Genomic DNA, 25,833 nt, shown 5'->3' on the forward strand with positions numbered 1-25,833 from the left:
ACTATTTTTGGTATGGTACTTTAAAGAGAGCACTTCCCAAACTTTCGTAATCTACATTACCCCATCTCTGATTTTTTTAGAAGCATCTCCTAGAGTCGACATTCTCCATGTTCATTTTAGAAAGTGCCACCTTAAATTATTAGTTTAAGGTACTTTATATTCCAGAAAATTTTGAGCTTACTATAGTATTTTATATTTTAAAAACTTTGGATAACTAATCTGATTTAAAGTGATGATTGATGATGATAACAAAGTGTGGATATTTTGAAAAAATGAGTTGGATTTATACTTAATCATACACATTAAAAAAATCTTTAAAAGAGAAATAGAGACAAAACTATTTGTTAATTTATGTATTCTGGTGGTCTGATATTGTATTCATAAGATATTTGTTTTTTTCAAAAGCAAAATTATATACAGGAAATAACTGAAGAATGTTAAGTAAATATGAATTTTACAAATTAAATCTCTCATCACACAAAATAAGAATTATGAATTTTACTTATAAAAATAACATTAATGTTTTGTTTGGGGTTTTTTTTTTGGTGGCTGGCCAGTACAGGGATATGAACCTTTGACCTTGGTGTTACCAGCACCATGATCTCCCAAGTGAGCTAATTGGCTAGCCCCTATATTAATGCTTTTTGAAAAATCATACTGTGTCCTATTAAATTTGGATATTTGGTACTGTATTCAGATGTTTTCATGTTAATAGGGTAAATGTTTAAATGAAATTAAAAATAAATTCATGGTAGAAAATAAGATTATCTCTATACACCCCAACAATTCTACAAATCCTAAATGTAATTCATGATTTAGCATAAGACCATTTTTACTTCTTATTTTAAACCTACTGTAGTTATTTCATACATGCACACACATGCACAAAAACCCACACAATTTTACTTAGGTAAAGAAAGACAAATTAGTTAATTTTATTATCTAAGAGTAACTTTCTGAATTCAATATAGGTTTTAAAAAGCATTTAATTTTTTGTTTTTAATATTTTCTTAAAATGGGTTATGTATTTAAGCAAATCACAATTGCCTTACCAGTTGAATATACAGTCTAGTCTATGTTAAGCATATAGACTAATCTCTGTAGTTATCTATATCTATCTCTATATATACACTCACAAAATTAAAACGTCTCAGTCTATTTGTTTTAGATTATTCTGAAATGTGTTATTTTGAAAATACTAGTAGAAGCTTTAGGCAAGAAATTTCAATGTTATTTGAAATAGTTTAGAAGCGCTAATTACTTACAGGCTTGAATGGAATTCTATTTTTTTTTTCTCTTCAATAAATACAGCATGTTTCACATAGTTACAACATTTTTCTCTGCTTTCTTTGATAGACTACATTAGAAACTGCATCATTGGTAAAGGAGGCAGCTACAAGGGAACGGTATCTATCACCAAGAGTGGCATTAAATGCCAACCCTGGAATTCCATGATACCCCATGAGCACAGGTAAGAACAGTATGAAATAAAGTGGGAGGAGCCTGTTGTTCATTTATGCATTAACAGTTGCACATTAGTCCTTCAGAATGATTGCACAGTTCTATGATAACGCAGCCAACTTTGCTGAATTGTGTTAGGCCAAGGCTTATGTGAATTCATGACTGATACTTAGCAAATGATTAATAAATTGATCATTAAAATGTGGCCTAACATTACCTTACCTCAATGCCTCAATTTGTAGATCTCGATGTTTATGAAGAAATAATGAAAACTTCATTTAGAAAATAAGATTTTTCTTCCTCTTATTGCCTTCAAGAAAGTACAGCACTGTGCAGCTGGAAAGATTGACTGAAAAATCAGAGGTGGATCAGATTCTCACCTTACAGAGGGCTGAGTGTTCTTTAACCTTGGTGGATCTCAACCTTGGCTGCACATTAAAATCACCTGCTGGGAGCCCTTGACAACTCCCACCACCCAGGTGGCAACACAGATCAATTAAATCAGAATCTATGGGGAGAATAAGGCAACAGTGTTTTTGTAAGCTCCCCAGATGACTCCAAAGGGCAGCCAAAGTTGAGAACCACTGCTAAAAGCTCATGCTGCAAATTGACCAGCTTTCCCATTTCACTTATTGCCTAAAGACTAGAGGAAACTTCTGAGTTTTGGAAATCAAATATCTACACTGAAGAGGAAAATTGTGTTCATTATAGCAGATGGGTACTATTTAGAGACAAGTAAACACAATATCCATAGGCTCATTAGATTGAGTTTTAATCATCATGGAGGAAAAACGTAGATATCTAACACAACTGGAGAACTAAATATAACCACTGTTTTCAAGACTTTTTCACAGATAATTTTGACAGGAACTAACATAGTTTAAAACACCTCTTTCCTGCCTAGTAAATGCATTGGAAGGTTTAGTTTACCATGTGCTGTACAGTTTACTTGGCTTATCTTATTTAATCCTCACAGGAACCACACAGTGGGTAGTTTTTTAGTTCTATTTTGCATACATGGTGAAACTGAAGAACAAAGAACCTTAGTAACTTTTCATGGTCATACAAAATCAGTAAGTGGTATAGCCAGAGTCACTGTCACTCTAGAACCTGTGCTTTTAACAACCCCATAGCATGAAACACTAGGCCTGTCAACAGGATACACGCTGTGACTTGTTTTTCAGTAGTGCTGATGTCTTTGCCTCCATAAATACACTTTTTATTTCATTCTATTTTTTGAGCATAATTTTGCAAGATATTACTTTAGTAAACAGAGATGAGTTAATTGGCTGATATATAAAGAAAAAGCTCCTCCACACTGGGATCAAACCATGATCTTGGTCTAATTAGTACTGGCTACTAAGTGTCCAAGCTGATCAGCTGTATGTAGAAAATAACAATTTTCCTAAATTAGTTACCTACAATTTTATAGGAATACCCCTGAAGCATACTGTTATCCTTATATTACAAAAACAAATGATATAATTGGTTTTGTCTTCTCTTAAAGGTTTACATGGTGTCCTCCCTGCATAGTGAAGAAAGCATTTTATTTAAATAGATCTAAGTTTCTCATGAACAAAGGAATAGCATTTGAAATCAATCCTACCCTAGTCCAGGGGAGTGCACTGGACTGACCTAGTAGAGGTCTTATTTCAACCCAAATTCTCTATGACTCTGATTCTCTGCTAGAGGAGTAAATGTGAAATAGATCTCCCTGGGAATTGGCTTCCCAGTCCAATCAGCTATTTTACCAACAAACATTTCCTTGTGATATACAGGTTTATGACGGAGAGGATGTTGTATATTAATCAAATCCTTTTTTGTATTAAATGGGAGCAACACTTAATTTTCATCAATTAGCAGCTTATTGGAATATCTGCATGATAGCTTAACACTTTTAAGATAAGTGCTAACTAAAGGTTAATTTTATGGGGAATGGAAAGAGAAATATGTCTCTTTCTGAAGAGTGATTTATTGTTGACTCCCTAAATTGAAATATTTTACAAGTAGCTTAATGGGAAGATGATGATGGATAATGAAATTAGTATAGAAGCTTAACCAGAAAATCAAGTGACCTGTTATCGACATCTGTATCCTTCATGGGCCACCCAGCATTCATTAATGAAGCAGATGATGGAATAGATCAATTTTTCTATGAACACAGTTAATATTAAAAGAAATGAAAGGGAGGCTAGCACCCAGAAGACCTAGTTTATATTTCCAAATATATTTGGATGGAACCCAATTTCAAATATTTCTTCACTTATCTCTCTTAAAGCCTTGCTAACAGCTAGGACAGAGAACGAAAAATAGTATGTATGCAAAGAAAAGCTTATTACAGAGCCTACTGACTGGCACAGGCCTTGTGTGTAATAGGTTCTCATAAACATATGTTGAATGAACACAGTAAAAAGAGCAGGGCTAGGCTTCGACCCTTGGCCAAGTATGGGATGCTAAAGAAAGCAGTCCAAACACCTTGGGACCCAAAAGAAAACCAGTTAATTTGGGTAAAAGGTCAAATACACCAAACAATGAAGAGACAAGATTACCCAGACTGCTCTTGAACCTCCACATCCTAAAGAGGAATTTGATATGGATTGATTCAGAATTGTGGAAAGAAGCCCATCTTTTCTTTTCATTTTTCATTTTTATTAACTCCAGTGGGAAAGCTTGATCTGTCTTTTGGCCATATCTAGTTTTGGTTTCTACTTTATCTCTCTTCCTTCTTACCTTTATCTTTCCTGCTAAATTGTTGATTGACTCATTTACTACTTCTTCACAGCTTCTTTTTGGCTTTACAAATCCACTGGAAAGGTATATGCGTGTATATGTGTGTGTTTGTGTGTGCGTGTGTGTGTGTGGGGGGGAATCCTCTTTACGCTGTAGATTTTGAATATGTGTGTATTGAACTTGTGCTAAAACCACTATTTAGTTTCTTAAGTACACTTAATGCATAATGACAAAGAAAAAGGGAACTTATGATAATTTAACTCACTCCATTCATCTTATAAGTGAAGAAATCAAAACCCAGAGAGTAAATAAAGTTTCTAAGGCCTAATGTCATATACTAGTCAGGTGATATTTATGGGGTAACAGTGTAGGCTTTGTGATTAACAATAACTTTCTCTTACCACTCTGCTTTACCAAGCTTTTTCAAAGAATAGAACACAGTGGAATTTTTAAAAGTACATTTGATTAGTGCATTACTTCATGAAAATGTACAAAGCAAAAGTATGTTTTGATTTTTGTCAGAAAAATGATTATTTTCATAAAAATTTACTATGAAAAGTTGGAGAAGTACCAAAAGTGAAAGAAAAGTTTCAAACAATGGCATAAACAAAAGACATGCTAAAATATTCTGAATGATGGGGCTAAAACTAAGACAAGTAAAACAAAAGAAAAATTTCTTCCTTGTTTTTGAAAATTCAGTACTGTTAGGACCTATAACATTATCATGAGTGATTATTGAGTTACTGTTTTTGTCAGTCATAGGGCCTAACGTTTTATTTTCATTTACGCATATTAAAAATGCTAGTGAAGCAAGGATATAAACTCTATCTAAAGACACTTTGGAGTTGCATAATGTTTATAATATTTAATCAGTTTCTTGAAGATGCTTAGTAATAAGTCTCTTAGAATAGACGATTTCTTTTTGACCAATAATTTATATTTTCTGAGGACTTAACTCTGGTATACATTCGTGTCCAAATGAAAGAATTTCATTGCAAAATGCTATTTAGTACCTGACACATGTCTATATTCATTTTGTATCACATTAAAAAAAATAAAAATTTCTTAATTAGAGTTTCACTGGGTAGGAAACACATTTGAATCGTATTTACTTAAACACTAAAGTGCTTGGACTTATTTAAGTACCATCTAGAACTTAGAGATCAATAAAAGTAGAAATAAAGCTTTTTAGAAAAAACCAAACTGAATATTAAAATGTAACTGGGTTTAAAAAAAAATGTTTACTAGTGTTACCTACAAATCTATATTCTTTATTATGATTTTTTTGTGTGCAATATAGCAAACTAATGTAGCATCACTGAGTCCAATACCACAAACAATACAAAAATATACAAAATGATACTTTATGCTGGTAACAAAACTATAACTAGGGTGTTAAAAATTTTAAGTGGAGGTAATGTATTACAGTTACATCACCCAATGGACTACTATTATGAACTAAAACTGGGAGCACCAAACCCCAGTCACAGTCAAAATTATCAAAAAATTTGAAGATAATTAACAATTCTGTTCTTAGGACAAAGTAGAGACTACAAAGTGGAGTGTCCTTAAAAATAGGTAGCATTTGTTAGGTGTCAATTACTATAATATCTCTTTGAACTTCTCAAAACAACCATATAAGGTGTAAGATGTCATAAGTTATAATTATACCCAGGCTACGGGTGAGCTAACAGGCTGAGAAGCTAAATGACTTGCTGGGGTTTCACAGTAAGAAAAAGAGCTGAAATCTGAATCCAGGTTTGATTTGATTCTGGACCCTTTGTTCATGTTAGTTTGTCGATCTGTTTCTCAATTGTGCAGGAAAAAAGGGGGCTATTATTCATAAGAAAAGCAATAAGCAAACAAGTAATGATCTCTGATAAGCAATGTAATAGTGAGATTTCAAAGTCCATTGCAGTGTTTTCTGTTTTCTTCTAAGCGGCCCTGCTAAATCACTTGCTACCTTTGAGTGGAGCTTTGAAATTGTGTTGCAAACAACATCAATTATACTCTGGAATATTTTAACTTGATGTTGAATATGGAAATTCAGTTAGGCGAATGTTAATAAAATTCAAGTGTTTTGGGAATGGATGGAAGTGACAGAATTTAACAAAATATATGAAGGTTTTTGAGATAGAATAAAGGTTTCTCTAGTTTCAGGAAAAACATATCCAATAATTAGTCAAATTAATAGGCTAAAAGTAAAGTTGCGTGCTCTTATACTGTAATGATTATCATTTTAAAACTAGCTTTTTGCCTTCGAGCTATCGGGGTAAAGACCTACAGGAAAACTACTGTCGAAATCCTCGAGGGGAAGAAGGGGGACCGTGGTGTTTCACAAGCAATCCAGAGGTACGCTACGAAGTCTGTGACATTCCTCAGTGTTCAGAAGGTAAATGAACCTGAATGCCGTGTGGGGCACTCTATTCCCCCTGTGTGTAGAACTGTAATTCACATTAAAGGTTACTAGAAATGAATCAATCACAAGAAATATGTTATTCATCCAAATGAAACTATAGATAATGTGTTGAGAATTTTTACATGATGTTTTCAAAATGATCTGATTATCAACAGATTAATGCAAAATAATGGAGCAAGTTATCAGTTTGAATTTCAACACAGTCTGAGACATCCCTCTAAAGAGAGTAAAAGAGTAGGTTTACTTACCTACTGTCTTGAGCTCACATACCTCAAAATCTGCTCCCATACATCACCCAAAAGGAGCTGAATGAAATTTAGCTGTTTGTTAGTAATGCTAATTCTGTTCATCCAGCCCTGCTTCCACAGAAATTTTATCAAAACTCCTCTGAAGGGGTGTGAGAAGGGCATATGGATCCAGAAGATTATAGAAGGGAACACGGGAAGCTCGACCCCACTCCCCCCATGTGCATTTTGGTGAAAATGTGACTAGAACCAAATTTGGCACATAGACTGGGAATGGAACTGAGTACACTTTAGAATAGTATCTGAAGAGATCAAAGCGATGGACCCCAAGCTGTCTTGAAAGCAGGCACCTTATATCCATATCTGTGTTTTTACCTCTTCTCACAGCATAAAAGGGCATTGTCCTTACTTTTGCAGTGGAAAACTGAATGACTGACAAGATGGAAGAGTAACCATTTCAACATTGTATGTGGTTTTGTTTTTCTTAGTTTCTGGCTACTGAATAGCTGGGTTTTTCAGTTCTATCAGAAACTCTAAAATTCCAAAAATTGAAGTGAAACATGGATGAAATTCTGTTAGAAATTTATTAGGATTTTGAAGTATTTGGGGAGGGGGTACTGCTGGAATGTTGTCCAGTTTTTATAGTATGATATCTTACCTGTTTGTTATTAGCCAAATATTTAAAAAAATATTTCCTCCACTAATATTCATTTAATATTAGGTTGATATTTATCACATAAAGAGTAAAGGCCATTGTTAGCTAATGATCACAGAGAAAGTGAATTTGTTTTCTGTTGTTAGTTAATTTAAAATCCTTGACTTCATGTGCTAGAGCCAGTTCCATCTGTTTGTAAATTCTTACTTTCCATCCATATCATATTCTGTTCCCTATGACTTCTTCATTGTTTTCTTTTCTTTTAAAAATAATAAACTTATCTGTGACAACGTTATGAACAAGTCTGTTTTGTACGAATAAGTCTGGAATTAATATTTGTCTTAAATTTGCACATGGAAGAAAAAATCCTTACTTTTGGGGGAGTTCCCACTATTACAGTTTTCTGAGGTTGAAAATCAGAGACAAGGATTTTTGCTTATTGGTTTTGTTTGACTTGGCATAATGTTTTCGAAGGCGGGTGACTTGTTCAAACTTTAAACAGCTTAGCAGTCCTGTTACCTGCCTACTCCTTGTGAGAATGTGATTTTTAACTCCTGGTTTATAAAAAGAACCTTCATCAAAATATACTGACATAGATCTTGACTGATAAGTGACGTAGAATAAAAGTGCTAGAAAATAAGTAATTGAAAAGTCCTATTTTCATTTATCTTTATTTCGTTAGAATGTAACTCTCTAATATCTTTAAGTAGTTTGAGGTCATCACTCCTTTAGAAAAGGGCATTGCTCATTGATATCAATGGTACGTGATTCTGTTGGTCACTGTGGCACTAAAGGTTGCAGATAATGCTCTTTCTAGAAACAATTAGAGGCCTGACAATCGTAGAATAACCCTCCCATGGGAGATGAGAACCAACACTTGCCCCGTAGCTTAAAAATGTTACAAGGAGTGTGAATTGAACAGTGATATTTTAAATTCAAGATAAAATGAGCAATGTTTTAGCAGGATTTTAATGAAGAAGATCCAAAATAAAAAGCATTGTTAGTACATTAATAGAGAAAAACAGAGCTATCTATAAAATGGATACTACAAAATAACATAGATCAGATATAAATGTCTACCAGAATACATGTGTGAGGGAGAAACCTCAAAATCCAGAATGCTTAAATAGCATAATGGGTGGGCCATTTCTATCCATGAGTATTAGCTTATTAAATGGCAAGTTATAAAGGTTGCTCCATTATGGATGAGATAGTAATTATCAAATCATTTTGTATATTTAAAACTAAACAAGAAGAGTACCTGTGTTCAAACTTTGAACTGTTCTTTTAAGAGACATACAAAACAGTAATTATTTTTTGAAATTTTTGTAACTATATTGAACTCTTGGCTAAATAATCATCTGAAATTTGTCTAAAAATTTGGTTCATAGAAGAATTGTATCTGATATCCAATAATTAATACTATTTTCTTGTAATTTAAGACTTTGAAATATATTAGTCATTCCAAAAGAAAATGAATACTCTATAACATTTAGAACCTTTTAGTTATACAAGGGAAATAAGTTCAAGAGATCGATTATACAACATGGTGACTAGAGTTAATAACAATATATTGCTTTTTTGAAATGCTAAGAGACTACATGTTACATGTTCTCACCACAAAAACAATAATTATGTGAGGTAATGCATGTTAATTAGTTAGATTTAGTCAATCTATAATGTATATATACTCCAAACATCATGTTGTACATGATAGCTATGTACAATTTTATCTCTCAATTAAGAAAAAAAAGAACCTTACATAATTATGTAAAAAAAAACCCCACTACCAATTAATTCAAAAGTTACAGAAGGTTGTGGTTATAAAATCCAATTTCTTACTTTAGCATTTGATTGGGATTTAAAATCAAGCAATTATTAGTCATTCATTGAAACAGATGTCATTTTTAATGATTGTCAAATATTCAAGTAAATACATTTTAATTAAGCCATTATCATTATTTTTTAAAGACCTTACACTTAAAATCCCAAACAGCACTGCCATAATTTTATGTGTGTAATTTGATACTCTATGTGGAGTAAGACTTAAAAACAAAAATTTAAATAAAAATATTATTTATAAATGTGGATTTGTGAAACTATTTATATTTTAGACATTCAGGTTTGCTCAAGTAATCACCTGCATGGATTTTTCTGAGAGATTGATTACCTTTGACTAGAATAAAATAAACACTGATTAAAAATAGATTCAGATACTTTCGTAGTAGTTGTTTTAGTCTGAAAACTCACATCACTTGTGGTTTTATGACTGAGAAAAATGGAACACAACTTTTCAGTTAAGTTGTTTAGTATGATGAGAAAGACATTAAATGAATGCTACTTATAATTTACGTGTAGATTTTGTAGTTTTCTGCTATTATTTAGGCCAGAACTATACTTAGGAAAAAATATTGTACTTATGAGCAGAAACTATTTAGTTTGAGTTTATGTGATCTAGGACAGTATTTTGCTTTTTTTTTTTTTTTGAAAAAGATGAACTTGATGGACCTGTTAAATAATGCCATGGCAATGACAGAGAGGGCCAGGAGGGCAATCCTCCCCCACCTTGTACTGCTACAAAGTTCATACTTTCACTTGTTCCCTTGGGTAGGTGAACTTGGTTTCCACCTGTACTACTTGCCTTTGAGCTAGGAAAATATAGAAGAGTCTCAGAATTCTGGAAGTTTGAAAAGTGAATATCAGTTCAATATTTAGTTTTCTTAAGGTAATTTTTATGACTAATCTGATAGTTTGATTCAATGGTAAAGCAACAGAATTTTCAGCCATTTACCTGGGATAAGATGGCCAATCAAGATGCTTTCCACATGGCCTCCTTTCCCCCATTCTCTAATAGGTGAGAATCCAACAAGAGGGCGAGCTAGTGTTGTAAACAAAAAGGTAGAAGGTAATGGGACAATGTTGGAAAAGGCAGGGGTATTGACTTCCTAAAATCATTGCTATCTGTCCATATTAAAGTATGGCCAGTTAGAATGTGAGGACACAATTAAAATATGTAAGACAAAAGGGCAATTTGAAATAATGGAAAGAACCCTAGACTATGGGGTCAAAAGACATGTGTTCCAGGCACAAGTTTGACATTTTCTCTTTTAGGTAAGTCCCTTAAAACTTGTGAGCCTTATTTTCCTCAGTGTAAGAATCAAATACTTTATGTTAAAAGTATGGCATAATCAAAGAATATGTAACTATAATATATTTGTCATCTCAGTTCCATCTCAGAACATGTATAATTCCCACCTCAAAAGCAACTTTCACTGCCTTCTGATATATAATATTCTTGCTAACTTTTATTTATTTATTTTTATCTCATTAGGCCTGCAGCTGCAGCCATAACTCTCTCTTCACTTTACTACAAACATAACATACTATTTCATGTTTCTGTACTGTTTCATGTTATTTTATCCCTTTATACCTTATCCAACTCCCATCCATCCTTCAAGGTCCAAGTAAAATCCAGTTTCTGCTAAAATGCCATTACTGCCAAACACTTAGAAGTTTTAGAATAGACCACATTATCTGCAAACTTGCTACTCGAAGTGTGGAGTCCAAGCACCAGCAGCATCAACATCCCCTGAGAGTTTATTATTAATGTGCCAGCCCAGATCCACTGAATCAGAATTTGCCCTTTAATAAGATCTCTGGTGATTTTTATGCACATTACTGTTTGGAGAAGCACTGATCTACCACAATCATTCTGGAAAATAGTCATCTGCTAGAATCATCTGTTTTGTGTAGATATCTTTCCTTAAGACTATTAAAAATCTGTAAGTCCAGGAAAAAATATTTTGTAATAACACCTATAGTACCGCTTCCCAGAAGATAATTCTATTCACTCTCATCAGAAATGTATTTACCATAACAAACTGCATTTGCTGGAGGAGACATAATAGATATATTCTGATTCATGAGTACTATACAAGAGTAGAAATTGTACATATGGATACTTATCTTTTATGTGTGACTGCAGTATTCTATTCTATTTTTTCACGCAATACAAAGGAGCAAACAGCAATGATAAAGGCCACATATTTTCTTTGAAAATACCAAACCTTGCATTCTTTCGCAGTTCCTTCAAATGGAAAGCTAAAATGTGATGATGCATAACCTATGTTAAGCATTTCGATGTGGAAATGATGTTGGCCAACCTGAGCACCTTTATCAATATGCTCTGGGACCCCTCTCACTTACAGGTCAGGTGCTTATTGACTGGAGCATGGGGAATCTCAGTATCAAATGAGGGGAAGCTGAATTGGTTCCTTGTCTGAATTCATGGATTAACCTACCTACATGAAAGGAAGTAGATGGATCAAGCCAAATGGTTGCATGTTTCAGAAAGTTAATCATGTCCAATTTGGTTATAAAAATCAAAGGTTTAAAAGTGGTGATTCTAACTTTATATCCCAAATTGCTATAAATACTCATTAGGCTAGATTCCAGTGGATAAAACTAAACATTGATGTCTTTCCCCACTTTAGCTACGTTAGATGATCAGTGATCGCGAGATACAAATGATGTGTTTGGAGAAGTCTGCCGGATTCGTAGAAAAGCCAAGCAATGATTTATTCCACAGGATGCTTGCTGTGCTACAAATCAACCTGTTTAAGTCTCTTTTTCAGTTAGTTGATGTGATTCAGAGGTTTCAGTGTTGATATGAGGCCATCAAGAAGAGAACTCTTAATTAACCTCACAGAATCATCAGTAAGATTCTGCATAATTAGGTCGGCTTATCCATTTTTTTCTAATAAGTGGGTACAAGGAGTTCAATAGCAGGTCATCTTCTATCCTAAGGTAGCTAAGAATGTGAGCCTGCCCAGCCTATTCAACATGGGTGTTCACTAACAGAAAGGAATCCTGGTTTCTTCTTTGAAAATATCCCTGTTCTTTGAACTGTACCAGATTCCTATTTGAAGCTAGTCTCTTAAATCAACCTGCTCCTGATTATAGCATTAACTGTATGAATATGACATGTACTCAGTTTAAATTGTATAATTCTTGTGGAGGACAAGCTGAGAGAGGAGAACTATTTTGCTGACAATATAAATACTGAGATCCTTATATTTTAGACCAAAATGGGAAAAAATCTCCAACGGTCTATCTTATATTTCCAGTTTCTAGGTAACTTTTAGACAGTTGTTGAAAACTTAGGCAGAATCCTGGCCCTGTGGTAAGTCTGTATGACACTAATCACAAAAATCCTATTTAAACTGTATGAAGAGTTCTATAGGGTGTATTTTATGGCACTATTTAAGATATTAAGCCCTAATTTAAAGTTTGAATAGTGTGCAGAGTTTTCTAAAAATTTGTTTGCTAAACAGGTGATTTACTGTTCTTTAAATGGAACAGTGCTGTATTTGATTTTGCTGTCAGAAAAAAATTAACCTGCCATGCTTTAATTTTATTAGTTGAATGCATGACCTGCAATGGGGAAAGTTATCGAGGTCCCATGGATCATACAGAATCAGGCAAGATTTGTCAGCGCTGGGATCATCAGATACCACACCGGCACAAATTCTTGCCCGAAAGGTAAAATACCACCGAATCATGCTTCAAATGATTCTTTTTGCAAACTGTTATTTGCTCCACGAAGAACTGCCATGGAAATTCTCTTTATATGATATTTTCTTGATAGAGCATGAACATAAAATGTAGAATTCCTCTGAATGTTCAGGATTCTTCTGACAGAGTTACAGAGCCATTATTTTTGAAGGAGGGAGTCTTCGGGCAAAGGGGTTTATGATGAGGTATATGAGAACACTGGCTACACCTTCAGCTAGTCTTGGCTGACTAGGTTAAAAGTTTCTACTATCAGGAAAGCCCTGTACACAGGACCATCGGGTGCAGAGAAGAAATGCCAGGAGGAGCATCCTCTTTCTCTCCCATAGCACACACACACAAAAAGACAGGATCAATTCAGTAATGACCACTTTGATAGGCCTCAGCTTTGGGCAGAGGCATTATTACTAAATGCAAGTGTATCTCCCATAGCTGCATCTTCAGAGACTCGGATACTCTAGGTCACATGCATAACATCATGACATAGGTCATGCATGTAGAAGGGAACAGAGCAAATGGGTGGAGCAAACAGTTTTTTTGGTTGCTTTATCCTGGTGTATTTTGAAATTGCCAATATGGACAGACAATTTGGAGAAATCAGGCAACTCAGTCTATCATTTTCCTCAGGAGTAGGTTTTGAGCATAAATAGTTACAAAAAAAGTCTTCTTTTGCCTATTCATTTCTCGTAAAACTTTTAAGTTGAAAAAAAGAAATTTCATTACATTTATTATAAAGAATAAAAATGCAAATAATTACAGAGGAATCTCTATCCCCACCTTTCTTTGGAAACTGCTAGGTTTTTTTTTCTTCTTTTTCTTTATCTTTTTTTGTTTATTGTTGTCCTTTTAAATGAAATTAAAACTCTGATTTATTTTTTAAATGCATGTCTTGTCTTTTAAGTGAGAGCAGAAGGGATATGGTAGCAATTAAAATCAAGTCACAAACTCAGGACTCTGTTAACTTAAAGGGAGGTGGGATGTGGAGAAAGTGGTGTGATGGAGTTTGTCTCTTGCTCTGGAGGAGGTGAGGGCGTGACCTAGAAAGCCTCCATTTTCAAAATTGAGCTATCATTAGTAACAGAAGAACTGAATCCTAACTTTTGTTTGAACTTTAAGTTTGCCCTAGAAGAGAACCTGATTTCTTAGTGAGCATTCTACATGAGGTCATGTTTAGGTAGTCTGTTCTTAATTGGGCTTTATGAGAAAAGGATTCACTCTGAGATCTCAACTGATGGACAGGTGCCTAGCTTATTAGCAAAGGGGATGATACCCTATACTTAGTGGAATATGAAAGTTAATAGATTCAATAGTTAATGATTAGCAGTCCTTGTAAGCCAAAACATAGAAAACCTCCTCTTTTCTTAGCTAGTAGTATCCAAGCTAGGTGGAAAGTTATTTTGTGAGCTGAGGCTGGGTGGTGCTTCCAGGCAGATTTACGTGACACTTTTCTCGGTGTGGTTTGCAGATATCCCGACAAGGGCTTTGATGATAATTATTGCCGCAATCCTGATGGCAAGCCGAGGCCATGGTGCTATACTCTTGACCCTGACACCCCCTGGGAGTACTGTGCAATTAAAATGTGCGGTAAGTTAGGGTCAAATTTATTGCTTCCTTTTCCTCTCACAGACTGGATCTAAGCAGGCGATTATTAGTGAGACAGGTTAACAACTATTTCACCTGATGCTTTAATGTGTGCGGGTTTTAATATTTTAAGAATGTGTTACATAATCCTTCCCAATCTTTTGTATTTTCAGAGACCATTATTTTGAAAGAGATAAATATGCAAGTCCATACATGCACAAAAGTACTTATACTTATGATAAAAGCCTAAACATTCTAATATTATTCAAAAAAATTTTTAAAAATCCAGAGAGAGAAAAAGATCAAGGAATACGTGCAGCATCACAACGTCATTAGGGCAGTAAAAGTTAGGACCTTAGATTCTTCCCTTCCGATCCTGTATCCTTTCCCCACCTTTCCTTCCCAGAGACATAATATGAACTGTCAGCTGACTGTGACCCTCTTCTGGTGAATGACAGAGGCTGCAGTGAAGAATAACGAGTCCAATAGAAGCTTTTCACAGATGTCTTGAATCTCTAGTAGCTGATTCCTACCTCTCTGATTGTCCTTGTACACAGCCTGTATTCTGTTTCTACCTGCCTTTTTCTTTGCATTCCCTATAATCTTTTTCTGTATCCTGGCCTCTGTTGAGCTCTCCTGAATTTATGCTAAAAAGCTTCTTTTTTTACTTGTGCTGTGGCATCCCTTTAAATCTGTATACTTGTCCTCTCCTCTGTGGCTAACTCACACATTTTTGCTCTTTTCTGAAATAGTGCTTGATAATAATTAGATATAGATGTGCTTTTTGCTTCTATGAATACAGGTCTCATTTTTTCAATTGGATCCTGAAATGCTTTCAGATCAATAGAGTTGCAAAAATTTAATAAGGTGTAATAATGTTATCAATTGGCTTGATAATACAAAGGTATGTGTGTATGTGTGTGTGTGTATATATATTTTCAGTGTGGACTTGGTAGACAAATGTACATATATATATAGGACCAAATATATATAAAGGACCCCCTTTATGTATATGTAAAATAAATAAATAAGAACCCAGAGTAACATATACAATTATGAGGACATGGATAGATACTTGCATAATACCATATAGTAGCATGATGGCGATATTTCTGTAAACAAACCTTATCCACTAATATCAACACTATGGTACTGCCAAGGTAAACCCCTCTCCACTTAGACCTGCTAACAAGAAGAAATGTTTTGGGCAACTCATACAAAGCCCATAGAAAGAGGATGTGCCTGGCATATGCGAAATAACTGCAGAATCTGGAAGCCTCTTTGAGTGGAACTCAATGTTCCAAGGAAATTGAATCATCTGTTTTGTCCTTTAAAATAAAAGGTGTCTCCTGTGGCAGTGTTTCTCTGCATAGACTGGTTAGTTCCATTCTTTGACTTGTTTGATCTGACTAATCTTTCCATCATTCTAGACCAGTTAGGCAAAATAAAACAACTGTTTCTCTTCAGTTTTTTGTGTTTTAAGTACTCCTATAAATCTGCTCTGAAATACAACCAGTATAAACACACATACACACACACACGTATTCACATACATGTATACTCATCTGCACATTCACCTTTTAACTGGCATGTACACACTGAGGAATCCAAGTGTTACTCTCCTCTTCAGTTCCAAACCGATCTTTAAGTTATTTTAAAAAGAGATTGGGAGACAAAAGTAAAAAGACTAGAAAGAAAATGACAGGTCCTGACTATTAAATTCGTTTCTTTCTCTTTTCTGTTCAAACAGGAATTGGCTAATTATGCACATAACATGCAATAATTCTGATGGCTTTGTTAACTAGAAGGTGGTGTTTATAGGATGTTAATTCTAAGAAAATGATAGTAGAATTTGTGAGCCAAACCCATATTATTCAGATTAAAATAACCTTCTGAGTTCTGGAAATATTTTAGAAATATTTTATTACAGAATATCTTTTAGTTTAAAATATATCTATATGTGAGTATATATGTAATATACATAGGTGGAGATGTAAATATAGATGTAAAGAGATTACACTTTTATTAAAATGAATGAAATAAAGTTGACATTCTGGAAAGCATAGGAGATAAGGTTTTATGCATATTCTTTCAAATGTTTTGGCTCACATATACAGTCAAGCCTATCATGCAAAACTGAGAAATTTGATGGTAGTTTCAATTTTGTTTTAGTTTTCTACTGTGGCATAACAAATTACCAAAACTTAGCAGCTTAAAACAACACACATTTACTATTTCATTGTTTCTGTGGGTCAGGAGTCCAGGCATGACTCAGGTGAGTTCCCTACTAAGGATCTCACAAAGTCATGATCAAGGTGCCCACCAGACTTGTGACTTAGCATCCCATTTCAAGTTCACTGGCTGTTGGCAGAATTCAGTTTCTTGTGGTTATAAGGCTGAGACTTTAAGCTCCTAGAGGCTGCCTGCCATTCCCTGACAGATGACCCTCTCCACAATATAGAAGATCACTTCTTCAAGGCCAACAGGATAGCAACTCTACTGCTTTGAACTGCTGACCTCTAGACCTTTTAAAGAGCTCATCTGATTAGGTCAGGCCCACCTAAGTTAATCTTCTTTATAATTAATTTAAAATCAACTGACTAGGGACTTTAATTGCATATATAAAATCTCTTCACCTTTGTTTTATAACATAACCTAATCACAGGAGTGACTCTCTCGTTGTATTCATGAGTTTCATGCACACTCAAGGGGAAGGAATTATACAGGTGTATACGCCAGTGGGTGGAGATCTTAGGGACCACACACATTTACTTGCACTGGTTGCAACAGATAATTGATTATCACTTTTTATTTGTATTATTAAATTTCTGGGCCAGCTTTCTGGTTGTCTTTTAGTCCAGACCAGCTAAACTCATTCTGGGTTTTCAGTATGTTTGAAGAAAAGAATAGAGTTGATGATTGTGTCACTTACTCTTTTACAAGTTGAAAAGAGATTTTTAAACTCTTGGTTCATGACATAATAACTGTATTAGAAAATCAAAATTGCCATCATTTATTTAACACAGAGAAATGCTTTCCATCTAGTATCAATAATTCTTATTTCAATTCTATGAAATGGCTGTGATGAGGCAGTGAAGAGAGGTGCAAAGACATGGATGGGTGGAGCAGAACTGCAGTGTTCAAGACATAGCAAGTAGGTTGGTATGGGTAGGGTGTGGGGTTAAAACAGGAAAATGGAAGAATATGGGAAAAACTAAGCTGATATGAGGCAGAACAAATAGGATCCAAGAGTAGCCCATCCAGTTGCCAAGAGAAACACTAAAAAAATTAAGCAGGGGGTGGGGTCTTATCTCATTTGTGATCTAGGATAGTGTTCTCCAAACTGATGTCCACGAAATCCAGGGAACACAAGGACTCTTCTAGGCTTCTGTGGGCATGGATAGTTTAAGGGGATCAAGTTCCAGCTCCTCTACTTCCATATGAATTCTTTCCCAAAGTCCCTGCCTGAGATGCACATGCTCTTCACAAGTCAGGCGAGTGTGATACCCCTATTTTCCCATTTACTACCACCCTTTCCTACTTTACTGAACAAAGGCAGACTTCCCATTCCTCTTGAATTTTGCTGTAGTGCATTGCCCTGGGATGTAAAAACCTTGGGGACACTAAACAAAGAGATCTTTGAAAATACATCAAACATATATCCGTGCTGTTTATTATCATTTATGGACTACTAATAATGAATGAATCTATCCAGAATATATACATACACATATGGGTGTGTTTCTGAGCATGTGGTATGTGTGTGTGTATGTTTAGTGTAGGTGTGTGTATTTATCTCTTAGAACCTTGTGATCACAGGAAATTAAAAAATTTATACATTGAATATAAAAATCTTTCAGAGAACATGATGAGGTGAGGAATAAAAGGCTCACCAACATAAAGTTCATAAAATACAAGCCAGTAAGAAATAACGAGAGTGTGAAATAAAGAGTTAGGACAATAAGTAAGCAGTGAGAAAAATAAGGTGAAGAAGGATGTGAACAATGTTAAAGAGGTCAAATGTCCAAGTTATTCATATAATAACAAATAGCATATAGTGGGAAATGGGATAGTAAAAGAGAAAAGTCTAGAATATTTCCCAAGTTATTGGGAGATGAAATAAGAGAGGTATTAATTTAAGGAGAAAGATGATAAGTTTAGTTCTGCTTATATTGAGATGCAAGTGCTTGGAGTCTATGTCCATAGTGCAAACAAGATCGGTCTTCTCTAGAAGGTCATGGAAAGTCATGAGTGAATATGACAGTCAAAGCCTTGGGCACAAGGCAATCTCAGCAAGCGTGAAGAAAAAAAAGAGGGTTGTTTTTCCCTTTCTCCATAACATTCATTAAATAAATATTATTTGAGCAGCTATTATTTGTCAAACATGTTTCTAGATGCAGGGATAGAAAAGTGACCAAAACAGACCAAGGCCTGTGATAAAATTGAAGTTTTAGAGCTTTACCATGAACTAGCAAAGCAAAAGCTGATAGTGCCTTGATACTGAGATACTTACACTTTTCAGAGCCAATGTTTGAATGCTGCTCTTGGTTCCTTTTATTTGTTCAAAGCTGAATGAACTACAAATTTGTTCTTGTGACTTTGCTCTCAAGCTCCTACCTTACATCAGTGTATCACTTGAAAGGGAAGGATGAATGTTGCTTGTTGACTGACAAATGTACTGAGTACTCAGGACAGGTCTTCTTAGCCTTCCCTCACACTGCATTCCTCAGAAGGGGACTTCTACCCAAATATCAGCAGCTCACAAGTTTTCTGACTATATAACTTTTAGCAGAATTCCAGGCACATGGAATTTTAAGACATTGCAAACATATAAGAAGATTGGAAGTCCTGTATAGTGCCTGAAAGAAGTATTGGTTTTCTTATGGTTTTCCCCTGTAATAACTTTATGTTCTGAATAAAAGTTTGTCCTATATATCAGTCCACTGCTTCAGAGAGAAACAATATCTGTTAGAACTAATTGGGTTTTTCTGAAGTGAATTTCAATAGGTCTCTGTCAATTGAAATGCTGCCTTGTGACTGATGTTCTGAAAATCTCATTGATTATTTAAATCATTTCACAAACATCTTGAACTGAAGACAACTGTATACTCTTTAACATGATCGGGAACTCCAACTTTCTATGTAGGTTATATGAATCAATATTTACTTTATTAGAAATTGAAGGAGAAATTAAAAAACACTTATTAATTCATTGAAAACAATAAGCTCACTGGATGTTAATAGATAAATTTTTAATGAAAATATTTTCCAAAAAAAATTAGGAAAAACAGTGGCATTGTAGATTTTAGAGAAATTTAGAAATTTTATAAATTTCTTGAATGCCACCTTAATAGAAGACAGCTAGATGTCTTGCATTTGCTTCTGTATTCAGTCTTTTGGGATATCGTACATCACATTGCATATGGAAAACTCCACCGTATAAAGAACAATATCATCTTCGTGTTATTATGAAAATAGTTTTGATCTCCTGGACCCCCCCAGAAGGATCTTAGGAAACTCAGGTATCCTTGGACCTGCTGAGAATAGCATTTTGCTACATGTCAGAACATGTGAGGCTGATATGGTCCCCGTAAGGTACACTCACTGGGATATGCCTCTTGCCTGCTGCAATTCTTCCCAGTCTCACCACCAGCAACTCACTCCATTGGAGACCTCTTCTATCATTTATTATCTTTTTTCTCTGATTTTCTTCATTAATCCTGTAGGAAGGTCTATTCTGCTTTTTAAAGTCCCATTTGAATGATTGGTACCACCATTTACCCACTTTAAAATCCAAAAGTCTAGAGTAATCGTGGACAGACCTCTCCTTCATTTCTCACATTTGCTCCATCACCAAGTCCTGTCAATTTTATCTTCTATGTTCCTCTTAAACATGGCCTTTTCACTCTGTTACTATCTCCATTATCCAAGAGCATTATTTTTCATCATGAATATTTGAATGGCCTTCTGAGTGAAGTTGTATCAATATCCACTATTTTTTTCTTCAACTCTTCTCCACACTGCAGATAGTGTGTTGTTTTCAAAAATTTGATTATATCATTCTCAGCATACACATGCACACACACATCCCAATTAAAAACCATTCAATGATTTCCTTTGATCTTAGGATAAAGACAAAAGAAAACCATCTTTTACTTCCATACCCATACCTCTAACCTCATATATGACCTCATATACCACCACATTTCTCTCCATGCTCTCCTACTCTCTGTTCTGGCTCTGGATACTTCTAAAGATTTAAGCAATTCTTTGATAGCTAAGGTTTTTATTCAAGGTGTTGCTATAGACTTAACTGCATCCCTCCAAAATTCTAACATTGTAGTTCTAACTCCCAGTGTGACGATTTAGGGATTTTAAGAGGTAATTAACATTAAATGAGGTCATAAAGGTGAGACCTAACCTAGTAGGACTGGTGGTCTTACAAGAAGAGAGAGAGAGAGATTTCTCTCTCTCTCTCCATCTCTTTATCATGTGAGGACCTAGCAAGAAGGCCACCATCAGTAAGCCAGAAAGAGAGCCCTTGCCAGGTATCCAATTGGCTAGCACCTTGGTCTTAAACTTCCCAGTCCAGAAATGTAAGAAAATAAATTGCTGTTGTTTAAACCACCAAACCTGTGGTACTTTTTTAATGGCACCATGAACAGATTATATAGGTATGTTGCCGTTTACAAAAATTGTTCCTTTTTTTTTTTTTTGTCTTTTTGTCTTTTTCCGTGTCCGGCAATGGATCGCAACCCTCAGTGTTGCCCCTGCACCGGACTGGGGACCGGCAACGGGATTACAACCCTCGGTGTTGCTCCCGCGCCTCGCTCAGCCAGTGAGCGGGAACCGGTCTGTATGTGGGATCCGAACCCTCGGGCGGGAGCGCCGCTGCACTTCCCAAGCGGCGCACTATTCAGTGCGCCACCGGGCCGGCCCCAAAATTGTTCCTTTTAGTACCCAATGAACATCAGCATCATGTCAAGAGAGTATTGCCACCTTTCAACATTCAGTGTGTTTGTATGTTGGGAAAATAATTTTAACAAATTGTTTTATATTTAAAAGAAAGCTGATTGTTTCATTGCATTTTATTAATTCATCCAAGGACAGAATAGAGATTTATAGAAATATCATATTGTATTCTGAATCAGAAAAAAACAATACAATGCTATCAATACCCTTTCTCCAGGGAAAAATCTTGTACTTGGAGGTCTTTTCCAAGTCATCCATAAGGAATAAGACTATAGAATTGAAGACCTTTCATGAAAGTCTTGTCTCTTGAGCATTTTGTACCAGAAAAAAAAAACTTGGATAAAGTAAAGGGAAATGTTTCAGATATGAACCTGGCTTCACATGGAAAGCAAATGTGCAAACATTTTGAGGTTTGTACTTCGGAGGTCTCTACTTTCCCATGTCAATTTTAAAACAAGAAGCTCTTTAAATTTACAAAGAGCCTGATCCTGACTTTTGTGTCCCAAACGGCACAAGTACTGTTGATGGGAGAGTGGCTTTCCATACTGTTCTCCATCTCCAGAGACCATCACAAAGTAAGTCCTATGTTTCAGTTGCTCTTCAGTAGCTGAGCATAAGAAACAGTGGGTTGGGTTGAACTACTTTAAGGGATAGTCAACTATTTGTCCACTGGGCCTACGAAGCAACTTATTCTTACTTAAAAGAAAAATAACAGTAATAGCTTGTCTCCAAAGGGAAATCTGGATTTTTTTTCTTTCTTTCTTTCTTTCTTTCTTTTTTTTTTTTTTGGTGAGGGTGGTGGTATAGGGGGTGTGAAGGATTGTAAATATAAGGATTTATTTACTGTTCATTTAAAGCTTACAAAGCCCTGGGTGTGGCTCTTTGCAATGTGTATGTGCACTTGCATGCTCCAGCTGCTGCTCACAGACCTCCATCAGGCTATGTGGCCTCTCTGCAAGGCTTTGGGCAGCGCTTCACAGAGGAAACAGATCAAATTTAGTATCAGTGATTTTCCTCTACTGGTCTCTGTCTGTAGGACGGCAAGACATTTGTCCCAATAATGAGACAATAGTTGATGCTATTTCTTTCAAAAAATCTATTCAAACCTTAAAACTCCCTTCCAAATATAGTCCTCAGATCACAGCACATACACACCAGTGAAGTGAAATTAACGTTCCAAGAGGCACCCATGGTATTTGATCATGTTCTAACAGGGCAGTGAAAAATTTCAATAGAAAATGTTTTCCTTAAAGTATTTCCAAAGAGAAAACTTTGTGTCAATCATCAAAGGAAAACATTCCTTCACTCCTAGGCCACTGAGGATCATATAAGTATCTTTGCGTCTGCTTCCAAAGGGTGGCCATCACTGACACTCCTGGTAGAATGTTTTGTTTGTGAGGAACCCTCAGAAGAGTTGCTGGTATTTTCAGTGTGAACTTGGTAGACAAACATACAAAAATATTTGTGTATGTGGGGGTGCCATATTTTAAAAGCATATTCCTTTGACTAAACTTGATCTGCTTCAGCTGATATTTGGGGATGTTTCTGTGCTTCTTTGATACTTAGTTTGACCACTGGAAACTCTTCAAAACCCTCCTTTCTTCAGGTCCCATGTTAAAGTATGAAGTACAAAGGAATGCCTTTCCCAACATTTAATAGTTCTTTCCAAATCAATTGTCATGAAGTGTTTGTTTTGCTTCTGTACCAGGTTTTGATATTTATACAGTAGGGCAGCAGCAGGAATCTATTTTACAGCAGTTCAGGAATCATTCATTTTGTTTGAATAGTACATATGTGAGCAGCAAAGATCAAAATTTATATCACAGTTAAATGGTCTATGGATAAATCATTCATCATAGTCCTCATCAGCTAATATTTATTAAACAGCTTCATGAAATCTAATAATAACTCATATATTGATGAAAACTACTCAGTTACCTTGTTGTACTAATATATCTTTATTCACCTTTATTGTTTATTCTTTACATTGCCACAAGAATTATGTGGTGTTTGTTTCTGGGGTCATTTCTAGCAGCTAAATGTCACATGGGATAAATATAGATGCACTGACTTCAGTGGGTACTTTGTAGTTAAAGAAAAATACTAGCTGAATGCTGTTGGTTCATGGACAAAATCATGAGAAATATTTCCAGTAGATTAAAACACAAGAAAAAGTAAAACTTTCAAATCATTTAGGTTATATATTTTAAAGTTATGGATGTTTATTAAAATAAAAGACAAAAAGAATAATGCTATTATTTAGATTCTTTACATCTTGATGAAGCCTAATGAAAAGTTGTTTTTTTTGGTAGAATATTGTATTTTTATTAATGTGCAGTAATTCTTTGAATTATGCAATTCTGGAAATTCCAAAAGCTTTAACTTTCTACCTCCAAATTAGAATCTAGTAAACAATCCAAATTATTTAATGCAAATCCAAAATTTTGATTTTAGGGCCGAGCCCATGGTGCACTCAGGAGGGTGCGGCGCTGGGGCGCAGTAGCACTCCCACCGCGGGTTCAGATCCTATATAGGGATGACCGGTACGCTCACAGCGCTCACTGGCTGAGCACGGTGTGGCCGGTCTCAAAAAAAAAAAAAAGGACAAAATTTTGATTTTAATTTAACGATTTTAATATTTACATATTTTTAGTGAATAGTTACTCTTTAAGATAAATTTATATCAAAGGGTTTAAAATATATTAATGAAAGTTTAGAAAAAAGTGTTCAAATAATGATTCATATAATGAGTATTTTATAATTGCTACTTTTAAAGTAAAACTTATTAGTTAAGCTTATTTAATTAAATACGGTTGGAAACCTCTGCATTTGAGGTATAGAGTAAGTAGCAAAAATATAGATCTCTGAGCTTGAAACTGAAGTTTTAGTGGACAACTCAACAATAAAGTTATTTTTCTAAATATTTTTATACAGGTAGTCTTTTCTTTGACATAGGGTTTTTGTAGTACAGATTTTCCTTTTCACAGAGTCTACTAAAAATTGAAAATTTGTCCACAAATTAGGAAAAATATTTATCCTCTATTAGTGTTTAAATTTATCTTCCTTTTAATATTTTCTGATGATCATGCATTCCTTACAGTTACTCATTGCATCTGCCAAGTATTGATTTCCTAATGAATTATTATAAACTTAATTTATCTTAATCATTTCCCATTTTATAAAGTATGTTTAAACTTGTTTTTAAATTTAAGGCTGTACATATCACTTCAAATTTTAACCATCATGGATCATTTCTACAAAAGCATAACATTAGAAAGTTATTTATGAAAAAAACTTTTGAAATTCCAAAATATTTTCCAAAATACTTCTAGAATGTGATATTATACTCTTGTCTAATAACACACTTTAGAAGTGATACTTGATATTTAATTTTACATTAACACTATACACAGAATGTTTGACTCTCTCATCCTCACACAGACATATCTTTACAATGAGAACCTACTTTCACTCAGCAGAGGAAACAGCCCTCTGATGCTGCTTCTGTATTTAGAAATTCCATCAGATAATGGCCAAATCTTTAATCATGTCTAAATACTATATTCCTTTCCCCCCCATTGTTTTGGTTGGTATCTGGCAAATTATGCTAGTATCCGAGAAGTAAAGAATGTTAATTTCTGATGGGCTCAGCCTTGAACTAGTTTTTCAGTAAGATGTAATGGGTCCATATCTAGCCAAAGGTGTACTCATCAAGACTGGGTCTGTGCATTACATGTGCACAGTACCAGAGTAGTGCTTGAACTGCACAAAAAGCCTCCCACAGAGAATCAACAGCAAAGCAGCAATTTTGTTCAACCACAGGCTCAAATGCTGGTCCCCACATGAAATTCCTTCATTTTGGAATTAGCCAAAGGACAACAAATTTGTTCCAGTGCAGAGTTTAAGTGGTGGTGGTAGATAATAATCTAACACAGAACTGAAAGAAAAAGAAGAAAAAACAAAACCATGGATTAGAGACAAAGTTCTGATATTAACCAGTAAAGGTTAAATACCAGCAAAGAACACATATAAAACCTGGAAGAGGTAGGAAGAGGTAACAGTCTCTTTAAATGCTTAGGTATCAGCATAAAGACAGAAAGATCAAGAAAGAACACAGAAATATAACATCATCAAAGGAAACAAATGAAACACCAGCAATGGATCTGAGGAACAGTGGGTTTATGAAATGTCTGACAGAG

At 34.9% G+C, this 25,833-nt stretch overlaps 1 protein-coding gene across 3 annotated transcripts in view; it reads left to right on the forward strand.

The window, feature by feature from the left end:
* HGF (hepatocyte growth factor (hepapoietin A; scatter factor)) overlaps positions 1 to 25,833 on the forward strand; it is a 78,539-nt gene that overhangs the window by 10,873 nt on the left and 41,833 nt on the right. For 2 of the 3 annotated variants that reach the window (XM_008569159.1, XM_008569842.1), the window contains exons 5-8: positions 1,357 to 1,471; positions 6,441 to 6,583; positions 12,931 to 13,051; positions 14,547 to 14,665. In XM_008569159.1, the coding sequence (XP_008567381.1) occupies positions 1,357 to 1,471; positions 6,441 to 6,583; positions 12,931 to 13,051; positions 14,547 to 14,665 (498 nt within the window). The remainder of the gene's footprint in view (positions 1 to 1,356; positions 1,472 to 6,440; positions 6,584 to 12,930; positions 13,052 to 14,546; positions 14,666 to 25,833) is intronic. The other variant, XM_008570561.1, reaches the window with a different exon arrangement.

The sequence above is a fragment of the Galeopterus variegatus genome, unplaced genomic scaffold, assembly GCF_000696425.1.
Source record: "Galeopterus variegatus unplaced genomic scaffold, G_variegatus-3.0.2 Scaffold0, whole genome shotgun sequence".
NCBI lineage: Eukaryota > Metazoa > Chordata > Mammalia > Dermoptera > Cynocephalidae > Galeopterus > Galeopterus variegatus.